At 40.6% G+C, this 18,432-nt stretch overlaps 2 protein-coding genes across 9 annotated transcripts in view; one reads left to right on the forward strand and one right to left on the reverse strand.

The window, feature by feature from the left end:
* LOC133493897 (oocyte zinc finger protein XlCOF6.1-like) overlaps positions 1-18,432 on the forward strand; it is a 31,298-nt gene that overhangs the window by 7,200 nt on the left and 5,666 nt on the right. The window lies entirely within an intron of this gene.
* LOC133493886 (gastrula zinc finger protein XlCGF57.1-like) lies at positions 1,848-16,641 on the reverse strand. Of its 8 annotated transcripts, none has more exons than XM_061807848.1 (3): positions 15,006-15,044; positions 8,978-9,134; positions 1,848-4,916 (listed from the first exon to the last, which is right to left on the reverse strand). In XM_061807848.1, exons 1-3 carry the CDS (start codon positions 15,036-15,038, stop codon positions 3,472-3,474), a joined length of 1,635 nt encoding a protein of 544 aa, XP_061663832.1. In that variant the 5' UTR covers positions 15,039-15,044; the 3' UTR covers positions 1,848-3,471. The 8 variants fall into 8 exon arrangements, with proteins under 8 accessions (XP_061663832.1, XP_061663837.1, XP_061663830.1 ...); XM_061807853.1 differs by lacking the exon at positions 15,006-15,044 and adding an exon at positions 15,983-16,641 and having other exon boundaries at positions 1,849-4,916; XM_061807846.1 differs by lacking the exon at positions 15,006-15,044 and adding an exon at positions 14,378-14,870 and having other exon boundaries at positions 1,849-4,916; positions 8,978-9,129.

Genomic DNA, 18,432 nt, shown 5'->3' on the forward strand with positions numbered 1-18,432 from the left:
AAACTAATCAGCACAGACTTTGGAATGATTGCTCGGGACTCATAGCTGACAACGTTTCATCCATCTGGTCGACTAGATGTATTACTTTTTCACGAGGAAGCCCCCCCCACCCCCCCAAAAAAAACTCTTGCCACCGACTGAACGATTTGTCCAATAAACCGTCAATAAATCGTGACATCGCTAACTTTTATGACAACAACTATACAAGGATGGGAACTACAACAGCATGGAACAATAGCACACAACGGCAAATGAACAGGTTGTTTGACTCTGTGATGTCACAAAACCAGGAAGAGAAGAAAGCTCGTTCTGAATCATATTTATCGATTTAACTTCTGTATAGCTACTATATAAACACTTTGAAATGGCACATGTGGTTTGTAAAAGGTTCTAGAGGTATCCACAAAATCTTTTAAGTAGTACTTTACATATTTGGACAAATGTTGTGCCGGCACGGTGGATCAGTTGGTAAAGCGTTGGCCTCACAGTTCTGAGGTCCCGGGTTCAATCCCGAACCTGCCTGTGTGGAGCTTGCATGTTCTCCCTGTGCCTGTGTGGGTTTCCTCTGGGCACTCAAGTTTCCTCCCACATTCCAAAAACAAACAAGAATAATTGGACACTCTATCTTGACCCATCCGTACAGGGCACTTAACCACGCCCCCTGAAGTCACGTCACCCCACTGTTGCTAACCTCAGACAAACATTGGACAAAAATGGCGTCGCAGGAAGAAAAGTCGAGAGCGAAATTGTCCGATTTACCAGCTGATTTCTCACTCGCATTCTTAGCAAATAGTGAAATATCGTTGAAAAGCAGACAGCAGGGCTTCAAGTATTTCAGCGAGGGGTATTTCAATGGTATTTACATGCATATCGACGGAGAAACCATCGATATTAGCGCAAGATCTTTCCGGAGTCAGAGGAAGACAGAGAAGCCACACAATATAATACATTATAACCCAAAGACGAATTCGTTATTGACAGTTTCCTATTTTCGTGTTACATATCACACTTGTGTGCAGAATCTGTATAGCCGTTTGTGAACCACCGTATGAAGGAAAAGAAGGCGAGGCTTGATTTACGAGTTGTTTCTCTCGTTTTCTTTGTGTAACGTCACGCGCTCGCCTCAATAATTTTCCTTGAATTAGTGCCGAACCTACGCAAGTCCCGACCGAGTACGACAATCACTGCTTTAGTGTCCTCAAACATCCTTCCTTCAGTCTTGGTGTCTTGGTGTACGTCGAAGGCTTTTAGGACTCGCTAGTCCGGTTTAGCTTAGCTCACTAGCCGCGAACAAAGAGACACGTTTGTGCAGTCAAATCATCGCAAAATATCGCTCAACACAGATCAAGTGTGTCAATCATTCACACGTAGCTATGTTATGCAAGCGAAGAACTGCTAATTCATTTATATGAGACGTATTGAAAATCAAAAATAGGGCTTACTTTCGTGCAAACATATCTGTTCCGGTTTGATTTCATATGGTGCCACATCGACACATTTAGCACGCCTGTCATACGTACGGGGATCTTTTTTTATGTTATGAGAGACAGATAACGTGGTCCGCCCCAAACTATTATTTTTTTTTTTAGTAGCTGTATACATACCTGTCATTTGGAACCCACGAAGCTCTCGTCCTTTGCACCCGTGGAATCAATTTTTCAAGTATGAAGAGCGAATCCATCTTCCTGAGTGTTCAAGCAACATCCAGCAATACAACGAGCTGGAATTTTTGCTAACACGAAGGAACAACGAACTACCTTCCCCGAGGTAAAACTACTGGAAACAAACGAGTCCACTAGGGGGCGCCTCTGTCCTGTACTTCTCAAACAAATCCCTCTAGAGGATTTTCATGGCGGGAGTTACAAAAAGCCGTATGTCAAAATCATCTTTTGTGGTGGGGAAAAAAAACAGTTGAAGTGAATTTGGGATTTTCCCCTTCCGAGGACATCTCCTGGACCCTCAACACCTTTGATAAAGACAATTGAGGTACTTTGAGTGGAGTGGTGTCTTTTATTAAAGTTCACATACACTGTACACTTTACAGTTTCCCACCAAAAGCCAAAGTTTCCTTACAATTGATTGATTAATCAATCAATTATTTGATATTGGCATCAGTGACACATTGGACAAAATGCACATATTGATTTTGTTTCATGACACTAGGGCAAATTTTCAACAGACAAGTCCACAGGAAGCCTTTAAAAATACAAATACAATGTGAAAATAAATGTTAGAATACAAAGATATCAATTTTGGTCAATCGGTATAAAAGATTTACACAGAAAAAAAATGGGAAATGCATAAATCTATCATATACAATATCAAAATTCACTTGAGGAACACGACTATATTCAAAGTATTTCAAATAATTTGGTGTGACAAAGAGATAGGGTGAGATATATGAATTATTAATAATTGCACAGGGACAATTACAAAAAGGGGCGTTGCTAAATGTGGCTCGACCAATGAGATGCAACTAGATTGAATATATGACTAACACCATAGATATGTCATGGAATATTCAACTTTTGAAAAAATGAAAATGTACAAAGGTGTGATGCCCCTGAACCTTTTCAGGGGTTGAAATGAAAACAAATATATATTATATAATCTTTTAAGGGCCACCCATTCTTTGGTTATTAGTAACTTCAGAAGATATTTGAAAAATAGCTACAGAAAAAAATATATAAATTCAAGTACAATAATAATATTTAAGGCTCCAATTACCGTAATTTCCTGCCGATAAGCCACAACTTTTTTTCCACATTCTTTCAACCCTGCGGTTTATGCGGTGATATGGCTAATTTGTGCATTTTTTACTAACGGCCGCAAGGGGGCACTCGGGCAGAAAAGGTAAGAGTGAGACCGGTGGAATACTTGTGCCGAGGAAGTGGCTTTTACCGGTATGTTTTTTTGTTTTTTAACCGGCCCTGTGAGAGTTGTGCTAGGGTGTTGCTGCGGTGTTACTGCCGCCGCATCTCAGTGATTTTTACCGGTATGTTTTATTTTTAACCGGCCCTGTTAGCGCCGTGCTAGCGTCCGCGCTGCGCTAGCATTGCGTGGTTCTGCTGTGTTACTGTCGCGTCTCAGTGATTTAGCTATCTTTTTTTTTTTTAACCGGCTCAGTTGGTGCTGTGCTATCGTGTTGCTACTGTGTCGCTGCCGGAGCTGTTTTTTTTGTTCCAACTTCATCAGAATTAGGTTTGTATATAATGTAGTTATAAAGAAAAGCTGTTGTATAAATATTGTAACTTCTATGTATGTTTGACTTTTGGGTCAAATTTCTCCAAAGCTTGGTATTTGCTTGTTGAAAAAAAGATATATTTTTTTTTTGCTGAACTATGCCTTTGTGTTGTAAAGCTCGCCACAGGTTTAAGAAACCATCACGTCAGACTATGGTGTCACCCTTGGGTTCATCTTTTGTAGTTTTTCAGAAACTCTTTTGAGAATAAAAGCTGATTAAATAAACCTTTACATACATAAACCATTTACATTTAAATCTTCTTGATCAGCATGATTCTCACCAGTACACTTGTGTGTCTTGGCCCGATCTTGACGGGAGAATCTCCGACCACAAACTGAGCAGGTATAAGGTTTATCACCTGTGTGGATTCTGGAGTGTGTTTTTAGATTTCCTTTTCTGGTGAATCTTTGATCGCAAATTGAGCAAGCAAAATGTTTCTCTCCGGTGTGTGATTTTATGTGTGATTTTAAGCTTCCTTTAAGGGAAAATTGTCTACCGCAAACTGAGCAGGAAAATGGTTTCTCACCAGTATGATTTCTCGTGTGTATTTTTAAGTCGCCCTTCCGAGAGAATGTTTTGCCACAATCTGGGCAGGTAAAACGTTTCTCACCCGTGTGGGTTATTGTGTGTATTTTTAAGATTCCATTTTGGGAGAATCTTTGACCACAAATTAAGCAGGTAAAAGGTTTCTCACCAGTGTGGGTTCTTGTGTGAATTTTCAGGTTTCCCTTTTGGGAGAATCTCTGACCACAAACAGAGCAAGCAAACGGTTTCTCACCAGTGTGTGTTCTTGTGTGACATTTTAAAGTCCTCTTTACAGAGAATCTTTGACCACAAACTGAGCAAGAAAAAGGTTTCTCACCAGTGTGGATTCTTGTGTGACATTTTAAGTTACTCTTTATTGCAAAGCTTTGGCCACAAATTGAGCAGGCAAAAGGTTTCTCACCAGTATGGATTTGCATGTGCTTTTTCAAGTCTCCCTTCCGAGAGAAACTTCGGCCGCAATCTGAACAGGCAAAAGGTTTCTCACCAGTGTGGGTTATTTTGTGTATTTTAAAGCTTTCCTTGTAAATGAATCTTTCGCCGCAATCTGTGCAGGGAAAAGGTTTCTCCCCAGTGTGTTTCCGCTTGTGTGTTTTTAAGTTGCCCTTCTCAGAGAATCGTTGACCGCAATCGGAGCAGGCAAAAGGCTTCTCTCCGGTGTGTATTGTCGTGTGTCGTTTCAAATTCCGATGAGAAGCAAAGGTTTTCCCACACTGAGAACACTTCCATCGTTTGCCACCTTCACACTGTTCATCATCATCGTCAGTCGAGTGTGACGTGCCATCGCTATCCGACAGTGGCGCCAAGAGTCCATCTGGGTGTGATCCTTCATCGTGGTCTCCATCCCCTTCTGTCATGTTTTGACTTGAGCTGCCGGTTGGAGGCTCCGCCCCTCTGCTCTCCTCACTTTGACCTTCATCACTCTTCAATGCGACACCAGTTGATGGAAAATTGGTGATAACCCCCTCCTCGTTTTCCTGTTTGATGTAAGAGGGGTCTTCCTCTTCCTCCTTGATGTGGAGCCACTCTTCTTTATCTTCTTTTTTTATGTAAGAGGACTGCGACTCCACTTCCTCTTTAATGTGAGAAGACTTTGGCTCCTGGTTTTCAGGATCAAGATCTTCACTGTCTGCAAGAGATGCATTATATACATTTCACTTTTAAATGGATTTAGTGAAATAAATCAACTTTTTTGTTATATACAAATTATGATCAGGACCTGTATATTGGTCAGTATAAGTACATTTACTCGTATATTGAGTTCAATTGTTGGATCTTGGATACTTTAGAGTACAGGTGTCAAAGCCAAGGCCCGGGGGCCAGATCCGGCCCGCTGCATGATTTTATGTGGCCCGCCAAGGCAAATCCTGCTCATCAACTTCCATTTTTTTTTTGTTCAAATTTGTACCAAAATTTCTAATTCTCATATCATAAATGACAACATTGATATATTGCAAGCATTTCTGTGTTACCAAACATCAACAATAGTTGAACAAGCTATTACCTTATTTGATCACAAAACTACTTTGTAAATTTCATATGTAAATATGATGAGGTGATAGTGACAGTCATAACGGCCCCTGCTTTATTGTATTTATGTCAACAATGGCATCTAAATAATTTTTGTGCGTCTATAATGCCATAAATATTGAAACTGAGGTGCACCCAACTTGTTTCCAAGGAACAAGAGGTTTCCCTAATACTTTGTATTTAACTAATATGAGTCACAAATTTGCTCTGGTCAGAGAGTTCGGGAAGTGTAAGTAAGATATCTCAACGATGTACAACAGCCATACTTTATCCTCACTGTTTATACTTCCAAAGGTGATATTGACCTAAAAATGTTACCAGATGTTGGGAACTGGTGGACAACACTGGGAAGTTTGGTATCGACCCAATACCAAGTAAATACTGGGACATCATCGCCGATACCGATACTTTTTACTTGAAATGTTGTCATTGTGAATAATTTAATTTCTCCTTGAGTTAGTTATGATTCTGATTTACGGTAAAACAGCACAAAGATTTCAGGCAATAAAAATGTTTGTTATAAACTACAACAGAAAAAAATGTAACAGTATAAAAATAATTCTATTAGTACAATTGTTTCAGAAAAAAGTCACTAGTGCAAAAGAAGAACCTTGTCACAAAAAATAAATATAATGTAAACATTGCAACAAAAGAATATTACATTCCATGGTACTTTTTAAAAATAAAGTCAGTAGTGCACATAAAGTGAAAACTATATTTGGCTCTCATTTTTAACCCATTGGAAGAATCCCTTGCGGTGTACTTTTGACTCTATTCCCAGATAGACAACAGATTTTGAGTTTTTTTTTGTTCAGGATGACCAACATGTTTACATTCTTCACTTTTAACGCACTTCTTCGAGTTACGACGAGAAAATCCTTCCTGCAGGTCCACATGCTGCCATTAGTCCGAGCTGATTCTGACTCTGAAACGCCGGATAATTCATTTTCCAGTTGAAAGATCGTTTCAAATTTGCTGAACGAAATTTGAACAAGCCAGTGAACTACTGTGAGAATATAGTCTGATTGGACGAAAAGAAAAATGTCACCGTTTTAGATGCCGTAATGCTTACCATGTTTGGAAGAGATATAGATATAGCTCTGACAGGGAATATGAAGCCATGGGGCTGCTTTTCGACAAATGCGACTGGGCAACTTCAAATTATTAAAAGGAAGGAGTAATTGGCAAAAGTACAGGGACAAGATTGAAAAAAATCTACTGGCCTCTATGAGGATGATGAAAATGAAACGAGGGTGTCCTGTACGGTGAACCTTCCAGCAATAGCACCAGTCTTCTTGCAGTACAATGAGATTTTCCACGATATCGCAATAATTATTATAATCATTCACTGCTAGCCTTCCCAGTTAACACTATTTCACTTTTAAAGCCATCAATGCCATTGAATGCGTTTAATACTGTGACGAAACAGAACCATGACATATAGATATTGTTACATCCCTATTAACGAACAATCTGGTCAACACAGAAGTTCTGAATTTGAAGGACAATTCTACAAGACATGGAACTTGTGCAAAAAGTGTTTCCATGTCAAAACATTGGATAGGACTTAGGGGGCCCACTGACAGCCCAATATACATTTTAAAATAGATTGTTTATAGGGATGTCACCCGCACTCTAACTTTCTAAAATAGATATTGTAATGAAAAATACATAACAGTATTCACTGCAATGGCTATACGGAGAAAAAAAAAAGTGAGCGGAGAGCGCGTCATCCATGCACAAAGTTGCGCAATTGACCCCTCCGTACAGGGCACTTAACCACGCCTCCTGAAGTTACGTCACCACACGCTTGCTGACCTCAGACAATTAGCAAAAATGGCGTCGCAGGAAGAAAAGACGAGAGCGAAATTGTCCGATTTACCAGCTGATTTTTCACTCGCATTCTTAGCTAACAGTGAAATATCGTTGAAGAGCAGACAGCAGGGCTTCAAGTATTTTAGCGAGGGGTATTTGAATGGTATTTACATGCATATCGACGGAGAAACCATCGATATTAGCGCGAGATCTTTCCGGAGTCAGAGGAAGAACCGAGAAGCCACATAATATAATATATTATAACCCAAAGACGAATTCGTCATTGACAGTTTCCTATTTTCGTGTTACATATCACACTTGTGTGCAGAATCTGGATGTGTATCTGTTGAAAATGCGCAGTGCCTGCTATTATGGAAGCCGAACGACAGATATTCGCATTTTTCCGACGCCCCTTCTGACACCGAAGGTCTTTTTCGAAAAGGACGGCGCCACACAACCGAGTGAAGTTACCGGGGCAATATTACACTATCGTTTCGAGCCCTCGGGGCAATATTACACTATTGTTTCGAGCCGTATTCTTATGATATGCCATCACGGCCAAACCGCATCCCGTCCGATCCACTTCCGCGGCGGAGATGAGCCATCGCGGCTCATCGCAGCCGGCCGGCGACTGCACGCGGCCGCCCGCCTCCCTGCCCGACCCACCTTCGCGTCAGGGTAAACGGCGGCTCACATCACCGCTAACGGCGGGCATCGACACATTGAGCACCCCTGACTTACGTACTTTATTAAGTTATTATGACGTATCGGAGGTGGATTTCTAGAATGTTCCTATAAGGACGAGGATGGCTGTCGACTGATCTTTTTATTAATACTGCTGCTTTCAGAAAAGTACACAGGTAGACAGATACCACACTGCCTTCCCGGAACATTCGCCCATTCGGAACATTTGTTCAAGTTTGGAGACTATACGTCGTTTGGCTAGTTAGCTCGTGTTACACGCTAATAAACTGTCTTTGCACTTCTATTTTGTTATTGTTTTGTCTTATATTGCATTGAGTGTGATTAAATTGTCTTAAACGCAATACAAGTGCTTCGTTATATTTTGCTGGTTCGACCATAAACTAAATAAACTATAAACTGTGAGACAACTTAGTCCCCTCCAACTATTATTTTTTTAATAGCTGGATACACTTCGACCTGTCATTTGGAACCCACAAAGCTCGTGTCCTTTGCACCTGTGCAATCAATTTTTCACAACGAATCGGGTCTTTTGGAAACGTGCGAAGAGTGAATCCATCCACCCGAGTATTTGAGCAAAGTCCAGCAACAAAACGAGCCGGCATTTTGGCTAACACGCAGAAAAAACAGCTAATTTTTCGCCAGTACAAAGATACGGCTGATTGTCTTTGGCTAACAACATGCTAAATTTCATGTATTAAGTCTCAGTGGCATTTTAAGTTTCTTTAAACATTATATCGTCATCCATCGTGGTTAAAAAAGGAATAAGCATATTTGGACGAAGTAGGAAAGAAAATCTTTCATGAGTGAATGTAATTTATCGACAGCTTGATTTGTTTCGGTATGAACAAATGTTGAGCGAACCTCGGCATGCAACAGGCAGAAAAATCTTGCTAGCAATTTTCAAAACAAGCCATGTAAGTCAAGTAAACTTGTGAAACTTTATCACACAACAATTTCTAAGGTTTTAAAATCCGATTTATGCCCCTAAATGAATCCATATTATCACAAGGGGATCCGAACCAGAGCCAGGTGGTACACCCGAGTGGATAATAATAGGATATGCAATGTCACACAGCGTCTGTAAGTCAACATGGCAGTCTTATCCAAATCTATTAACAATTGAGAAAGATGTGAACCGACCTGGTTGGTCTAGCAGAGTTCGGGGTTGCAGATTGAACACAGCGTCCGGTAGTTGAATTTGTGGCTCCTCCTCCTTTTTTGGTCTCCAAAGTTCCTCCTCGTACTCTGCTGCCCTTCTAGCGAACATTTTCCCACGAAGATCACAACACTTTCTGCTCTACGTTGGAGGGGATGACAAAAGCAAGAGCAAATCGAATGTGGGAAAGAAATGTATCAAGATTTGGATTTTGTTTTCAACAGTCAGTCAAAATGGCAAAAGCGCCAAATTTAACAAGAGGAAATAATAGAATGTTAATTTTGCATCGGAAGAGATATGAGACGGACGGAAGACGGCTAATATTTGAGCCCATAAGAGAAAAAATGCCTTTAATCATAATGTAAATTAAAACAAAAAAAAAAATACATTCCACTCCAAAATTATTTCAACAGCAAAGTTAATTCCATTGCATTTAGTATATTTTAGATGTGGGTTTCATATCAAAAGATGAATATATGAAAAAAACACTTCAGAATTCCAGCTTTTATTTATTTCACGGTATTTACATGTTTCGTTCCAATCTACCCTTTTTTTCAAGTGAGCAAAAGTATTGGACGTGTGATGGATGCGTCTCGTTGCTCAGGTGTTGCCGCTGAGACTGATTGCTTAAAGCACCGGTGTCAAACTTGAGGCCCGGGGGGCGGATCTGGCCCACCACGTGATTTTATGTGGCCCGAGGAGGCAAATCAACTTGTCAACTTTCATGATTCTAGTGAAAATCTGTAACATTTCAAATGGTCATGTATAATAAATGATAACATTGAGATATTGTCAGCATTTTTGTGGAACCAAACATGAGCAATGGTTGAAAAACATTTCATCTTTAAATGTGGCGAGGTAATTAAAGATTTTTTTTATACGGGTCACGGTGGGAGAAAGAAAGTCGTGTACGTCACAGGTTGCTATGGCTTCACTTGTCCACTTGATGTCATTGAAGATTTGAGGACAATTGTATTCACTTGGGCAGCACGGTGTGTCAACCGCATTGGGCTCACAGTTCTGAGTACTCGGGTTCGATCCCGGACCCGCCTGTGTGGAGTTTGCATGCTCTCCCTGTGCCTGCATGGGTTTTCTCCGGGCACTCCGGTTTCCTCCCACATCCCAAAAACATGCAACATTAATTGGACACTCTAAATTGCCCATAGGTGTGATTGTGAGCGCGGCTGTTTTGTCTCGATGTGCCCTGCGATCGGCCGGTGACCAGTTCAGAGTCTATCCCGCCTCCTGCCCGTTGACAGCTGGGACAGGCTCCAGCACTCTCCACAACCCTCATGAGGATAAGCGGCTAGGAATTTGGATGACGGATGTATTCACTTGCCCACCACTACAAAACACACAAGCTGAGAATGATCAATTTGGAAAGACATTGAAAATGCCTGTCGATTGGGGGGTTGAGAACCTCCTGGATATTTTTTGCTCCTATCGAAACACAGAGTGCACAGCATTTTGCCGGGAACGTCCACTTTTTGTATGTGTTCGGTTAGACATGTTGATACCATTTTCGGTCCTATCTGCACGGTTACACTTTTTTCAAGCCATGCCCGTCTGAAACAGTTTTTGAATCCAGCATCCTAGTCAATTGCCCTCGCTCGATCTTCATCCTTTTTTTCCCAACACTTTCGCCATCGTAAAACTTGGAACACACAGTCGCTCAGTTCGCGCTAAGTCCCACGCGCCATTACTTGGCTAACTAACAAGTTACAGTGCGAGTTCTGAGAACCAAGAACACATGTACATGGCAATGGTGAAACTCCATAAACCACTAACACGATTGGATCGTTATACTGTATAACTCTGTTGTCCAATCGAGTAATCTGCCGCAAATAAGTTTTGTTTATGTCGCAAAATGCAAATATTTACACTACCGAGCAAGTTAGAACGGCATATGATAGTCGTGCTTGTGCTGGCACTAAGCTGAACTTGCAGATCGGAGCCCAACACCGAGAGGCAGGGGCACGATACTGGCACCGGCACCGGATTTCCCCTTTAAATACCTCCGAAGAGCATCCGCTAGGACAGGGGTCGGGAACCTATGGCTCGGGAGCCATACGTGGCTCTTTTGATGGTTGCATATGGCTCGCAGAGCCCACATAACGACATAGCGTACATGTGATTTCTCTCGTGCGGGCAACGCAAATGACGCAGAGGTAGTTTGTCCTAGTGGACTTGTCGTAGTTCACCGCAGCAGACTATGTGCACAGGCGCAAAGGGGTCCAACGCAGAGCAGGTAGCGACACCTAATTGACCCCTTCGTGGATATTGCGCAATCCGCGTCACTGACCAATCAGAGGCCAGAGATCTGCATAAACCAAAGCTCGTTTTTGCTCCCGCCATTTTCTCAGACAACATTGCATGGTCCAGTATAGGTTTAGTTAGCGTTTTATCGCGTATTTGGGTTATTTAACAAAAAAAAATATGGTTAAGAGGTGTAGTCACGGACTTTGTAATAGTGACGACAGGTATCCTGAAAGGCTAGTTGGTGGAGTTCGATTTCCAAAACCGAAGACCCAGTACGAAAAATGCCTTCGATGGCTCAAACTTTGTGGAAGACCGCATCATCAACTAAATCCATCTAATATCAACCGGAACACATATGTTTGCACGAAGGTATGCCCTATATTTGATTTTCAATACATGTCTCGTATAAATGAATTCGAAGTTCTTCACTAGCATAACACTGCTGCGTGTGAACGATTGACACACTTATTCTTTGTTGAGCGATATTTTGCGATGATCGGACTGCACAAACGTATTGATTTCTTGCTGGATTCGCGGCCAGAAGCTTAACCAGACTGTGTTTGCACGAAGATATGCCCTAAATTTGATTTTTAATACACGTCTCGTATAAATGAATGAGACGTTTTGCGCTAGCATAACATTGCTACGTGTGAATTATTTAATGAAATCAGAAGCATGGCGTCTCTCTCAGTTAAGAATGTATTGTATTTAGAATCTATAATATATCGTTGATTTGAATGAAATCAGAAGCATGGAGTCTGTCTCAGTTCAGAATGTATTGGATTGTATTTGCCATTTTTACTGTTTGTCTTACGTCAGCGCACGTGGCGTGACGTCACTTCAGGAGGCGTGGTTAAGTGCCCTGTGCGGAGGGGTCAATTGTGCAAACGATCGCTCAAGAAAAAAAGATAGGGAGTTGTACAGTTTTCGGCAAGACTGAGCAGCCATTCACAGACGGAGGAGTATGCCAAAACATTCGTGCCTGATGTTTTCGCATAAAGACAAGGTAAAGGTGCTGATGTTGGCAAGAACTGACTTTAACATTAGGTTTTCATACCATCATGATGGCAAATTATATTGAATTGCGTTCACGATGAACGAATGGAAGTCTCAACGCCTGCATGAAGCTTCATTTAATGGCGTATGAAAGACGATCAAGCCATCAGCAAGACCAGAAGTCACATTCATGGTAAGAAGTGCTTTTGTCATCATTGTTTAGCAACATCATAACAATGTTATTTCAAAGAACTCAGAGACTTATTTTACTCTAAGTGTTGGTTCTACATTAATGCTCAAATACACCTATATTTAGTTTTTAAAATATTGCATGGCTCTTTTGAAATTACATTTTGGCATTTATGGCTCTCGCGGCCTCAAAGGTTCCCGACCCCTGTGCTAGGATGAAGGGCAAAGTTTATAAAACAGTGGCGAGGGCGACTATGATGGACGGATTAGAGACGGTGGCACTGAAGAGACAACAGGAAGCAGAACTGCAGGTGGCAGAAATGAAGATGTTGAGGTTTTCGCTCGGAGTGAGCAGGTTGGATAGGCTATGAAATGAGCTCATTAGAGGGACAGCCAACGTTGGATGTTTTGGTGACAAGGTTCGAGAGAGCAGACTTCGATGGTTTGGACATGTTCAGAGATGAGAGAGTGAGTATGTTGGTAGAAGGGTGCTGAGGATGGAGCTGCCAGGGAAGAGAGCAAGAGGAAGACCAAAGAAAAGGTTGATATAGATGTTGTGAGGGAGGACATGAGGACAGTGGGTGTTAGAGAAGAGGATGCACGAGATAGGCTTAGATGGAAAAAGATGACACGCTGTGGCGACCCCTAACGGGACAAGCTAAAAAGAAAAAGAAGAATTCCAAGTTAAATACATCCCAAACTAATCGGGAGAAGTTTGATCAAGAGGATGTCCTGGAACTCACTGTTTTGGGATATGTCAGAAACTCAGATAAACAAAGTTGATTGAGATGCAAGAATTTTGTCAACCCCACCCCCATTCAAGCGTTAGTCCTGGGTGTTCTGAAGAACACTCACACTTAAAACTCTTGTTTCACGGAGTGTTGATCACAAACGCGTCTCTTTGTTAGCATGCTAAGCTAGGCCGAGAAGCTTCAAGGAGCACCGAGACGACTTCAACCGGACACCAAAATGGAACCAAAGAGGTTTTAGTCAAGTAAAGTAATCATGGACTTACCGTGAGGCAGATTCGGCACGTTCGGTGAAAATTCAGTATTTTTATTTTTTTTTCAAAGTAGCACATGGAAACGGGTACGGCTGAGATGAGTGTCGTCCATAGATAGAAAAAAACGGACGCGGAAGCAAAATTTGGGATTCCAGCTAACGAATATGCTTACTGGCGGCCATTGATGGGAAGGTCGTGGGTCCAATAGAATGCAACGCATAGACGCTTCAATTAATTCGTAAATTTCTAAATTATTCACCAATCTTCTCAAGGGTGACCCTAACGTGTATGCTAGCGATATTTGCGATTAAAAAGCAAAAAAAAAACAAAACAAAAAACTAATTAACAAAAGAAAGATACTCCCAGATGCATTGTCGTATATGTAAACAGTTTTATTTAACTGTATGCAGCATAGTAAATTAAAATGATAAAATACTTGATCTTTGTTTTCTTTCCGTCCACACACTTGGATGCGCTGACGACTTTGCCCTCACTAGCTAATACCATCGCTGTCCGCACAGAACTCAAAATGGCTGCCCATATTGTCGTCATGCAAAAAAAAAACAAAACAAAAAACTAATTAACAAAAGAAAGATACTCCCAGATGCATTGTCGTATATGTAAACAGTTTTATTTAACTGTATGCAGCATAGTAAATTAAAATGATAAAATACTTGATCTTTGTTTTCTTTCCGTCCACACACTTGGATGCGCTGACGACTTTGCCCTCACTAGCTAATACCATCGCTGTCCGCACAGAACTCAAAATGGCTGCCCATATTGTCGTCATGCAAAAAAAAACAAACAAAACCATACTTGCCTCCTACCAACGTCAATTTCCCGAGTTTTGTCTCTATCTCTCCTGTATCTGATTTGTGTCCAGGATCTTATTTCATAAACTTAGTTTGTAACGAACACAACAAACTGTCACGCTTACGTTTTACGTCCGCGCATGCGCTTTCTTCGTTGCCAGCAACTTCCGCTCTCCCACGACTTCCGCGAATTCTTTTTGATCGCGTCATCCATCGAATGCGCTCCACTAATCAATTTTTCCCAAATTAATAATAATAATGGTTTTAAACATCCACACAGTTTGTCCATCTCTATTCTAAAGGACTAAATGTTGGCCTTTAGCAATGTTTTTTTTTGATGGTGCCCTGATTGATCTTATGATGAAGGAGACGACAATAATCTTCCTTGTTCCGGTTAAAGTCATGGATGAACGTCTCTGCAGTCTCGTTTTTCTTCTGCGAAAAGTGCGAATTACGTCGGTACTCCTTCCCTTAAATTTATACATTCAATGTCTTCATCTTCGTGTCTGAATAAAACTTATCTTGATGGTACAGGTTGAAGCTTTGCTGTGTAGTTAGCTTCACTGGCAAGCCGCTGAGTATCACAACGCGAAATAGCACTCTCCTGTGGAAACGTGACTAAAATAGTAGTGACCAATGACGTCATTAGTTGTGACTAAATGTGTGCAAGGATGAGAGCGAAATACGCGAAGAGACTTTATGACACGAATGAATATATATATATATATATATCTAAAATATAAAAGATTATACCGAGAAGGAGCGACATCGCCATCTGCCGGACATTGTTGTTGTACGCAGAGCAGGTTAGTTGCGTTCGGTTTGGCACCGACCAGTCTTAAATTCTAAAATGCATAAATCGGGAAAAAATGTTTTGTGTACTGAATATTACTTATACATAAGTTTTATACAGCTTTAATGTTCCTTGTCGTTTTGCGTCCTGATTGTTCCCAGCCATCTTGTCCCAAACAGCTTCCATTGGGCCACTTTATTCTTCGGAACCTTAAGTGCAGCAGTAGAATTATTATTATTATTATTATTTGTAAACTTGTCCAGCTCTTCGGGCAGTTCTGTTGACCTCACGAGTCTCATTTTTCTCTGACGTCCACCATGAGCCGTAAGGTTTTATGTGCACAGCTGCTTGGCTTCCCTAATCAAGTCCAATCAGTATAATGAAGCACAGCTGGACTCCCAACAAAGGTGGAGGCCGAGCTGAAGGATAAACAGAAGCAGCTGAGTTAAAGGTCAAGTGTCATCCCTATAAACATTGTAATGAAAAATACATATAACATTATTCGCGAAAAAATAAATGTGAGCGGAGAGCACGTCATCCATGCGCAAAGTTGCGGAAGCGTCATTCGACGACATCCAAGTGGTCGCCATATTGGCTGCATCCCCTGGCCGTGACGTCACCCCGGACATTCGCTAATGAAAACACGCGGTGGACCCTACTCTGGGAGACGAACACGCCGCTTCTGACACGGAACCTCTTTTCGAAAAGGAAAACATCACACAATCGAGTGAAGTTACTGGAGCAATATTACACTATTTTTTTTTAGCCATATTCAAATGATATGCGATCATGGCCAAACCGCCTCCCCGTCCGATCCACTTCCATGGCGGAGATGAGCCATCGCGGCCCGGCGCCGAGGTGTTCTCATCGTGGCGCCGAGCCGCCTTACAGCATTGTTCATAACTATTATTTTTTTTTAGTAGATGTATACACCAACCTGTCATTTGGAACCCACAAAGGTCTGGTCCTCTGCACCCGTGCAATCCATTTTTCACGATGAACCGGGTCTCTTGCAAACTTACGAAGGGTAAATCCATCCTCCCGAGTGTTCAAGCAATGTCCAGCAATGCGAGGAGCCGGCATTTTGGCTAACACGAAGGAACAACGAGAATACCATCCCAGAGGTAAAATTAATGGAAACAAACGAGTCCACTTGAGGGCGGTCCTGCCGTGTACGTCACTTCCTGCTTCTTCTCGAAAACAAATCCCTCGAGAGGATTTTCATGGCGGGAGTTACAAAAGCCATACACATTAAAATCATGTGTTATGGTGGAAAAAAAGCACATGGGTCCATGTCGGCTGCCTTTTGTTATTAGTAACATATTAAAAAATAATGCTTTTCATGACAGTGGACCTTTAACTTTCCTTTAGTTGTGTTCGCTTTGCCACCAACCCATCTTAGATTCTAAAATGCATACAAAAATGAGGGAAAATTATGTTTAGTGTATCGAATATTAATTCTATAAGCTTTATACAGCTTTATTGTTCCTTGTTGTTTTGTGTCCTCGTTGTTCCCACCCATGTTGTCCCAAACAATTTCCATTTGGAAAGTATGGAGGCTACTTTACTCTTCGGAACCTTAAGCGCAGTACAGTTATTATTATTATTATTATTTTGTAAACTTGTCCAGGTCCGAGCCTTGCCACAATTCGGTCTCTGAGCTCTTCACTCACTTCCTTTGACCTCGCGAGTCTCATTTTTCTTTTGACCTCCACCGTGAGCCGTAAGGGCTCGTGTGCACAGCTGCGTGGCTTCCCTTCATCAAGTCCCATCAGTATAATTAAGCACAGCTGGACTCCCAACAAAGACGTAAACCGAGCTGAAGGATAATCAGAAGCAGCTGAGTTGAATATGAGTCTCGCACCAGAGGAATAATTATGGCAGTATGATATTTTATATTTTTTAAATAAATCAGCGAAAAATAAAAAAAGAATTAGGTTCATGTGGGTGCTGTGCGTAGATTTACGAGGGGAAAACAATGACATTCAATTTTTTTTTAAAAAAAAGAGTAAAAAATTTAAGGGGGCCTGAAAACTCCATACTCAGTGTAAATTATAATCTCAATTTATTGAGGTTAGTAACGATTAACTAAACTATATAATTATGGTTCAAAAGAGCATAAAATTCATTTATTATTATGTTATTATCGTCAGAGTTGCGCAAAGTTTGCGTATCCGGCCCACGGTGCGTTCAAAGTATTCACGTCAACTGAACGCTTACTCCAAAAATTTCAAATCAGAGGTGGCAACTTAAGTCTAATAAAGTAAGAACAACAATCCTAAAAAAAAAAAAAAAGATTCTCAAAACGTGATTACTTTAGAACGACTCGTTTTGACTGAGAAAATGGTGGAACTACTTCCATGGGAGGGGGAGGGGGGCTAAAAACACTTTGAAAAGTAAACATTAATTTTAAGTGCTAATTCAATACGCTTAGTAAAATGGGGAAAACATCTTTAAAAATCACACACAAATCCACAAATAACAATATGATCAGTGAACCTTTGTGCCGTTACTTGTGATCAAATATCGAGACAGTATAATAAGTGTTCTGATGTGGTCAGCACTTGTCTTCCTATTTATTAAAAATAAACAGAAGGAATATTAATAATAATAAAAAAATACAAATAATTAGTTATGACATATTTTGTACTACGTAAGCATATTGCTGCAAAAAGGTCAGTATCACGTTATAAAATGCTTCATGTTATAATATGAATAATTACATCGAGCTACCACGTTATAACGTGACAGTAACCTTTTTTTTTTTTTTTTGCAAATGAGCCTCATCGTCTTCCTTGCCAAGTTTTATCGACACAAAATAAAAACTAGCTCATACAAAACCCATTTTCTCTTTCTTGGAAGAAATCGAACAATATAAAATATCATTATCTACATCAAGAAACAAGAACGCTATCAAGACCTTCAATTTATTCTCCCAATTAATTTGTTAAGCTTCAACTTTTAGCCATTTTTGTGATACATGTCATTTTTCTCATTTGTTTACATTTGTTTTCTTTACATATATTTCACTGTCTTTATTTTATTTTATATAACGTTAAATAAAGTGCTAAAAAATTGCAGCTCTCTCTTATTTAAATAATTTCATCTACACACTAACAGAGTAAAAAAAAAAAAAAAACATTACTGCCCAAGAGTGACACTTTAACCATGTAAGCGCCACCATTGGCCCAGAACTCAAAATGGGCGTGTCCTATCTGTGAAAATCGTCATGAAACTCAAACAAATCCAAGAACTTTCTCTCTTTTTTAATGCGTTATTATTTATTTAGCATTATTATTATTACTGTTTTTAATACAAAAAATGAGTTTGGAATGATGGCGGCAATTTTATCAAATCCAAGCTCCCGCTTGCGCGCATGCGCTTCTC

The sequence above is a fragment of the Syngnathoides biaculeatus genome, chromosome 20 (genome assembly GCF_019802595.1).
Source record: "Syngnathoides biaculeatus isolate LvHL_M chromosome 20, ASM1980259v1, whole genome shotgun sequence".
Lineage (NCBI taxonomy): Eukaryota > Metazoa > Chordata > Actinopteri > Syngnathiformes > Syngnathidae > Syngnathoides > Syngnathoides biaculeatus.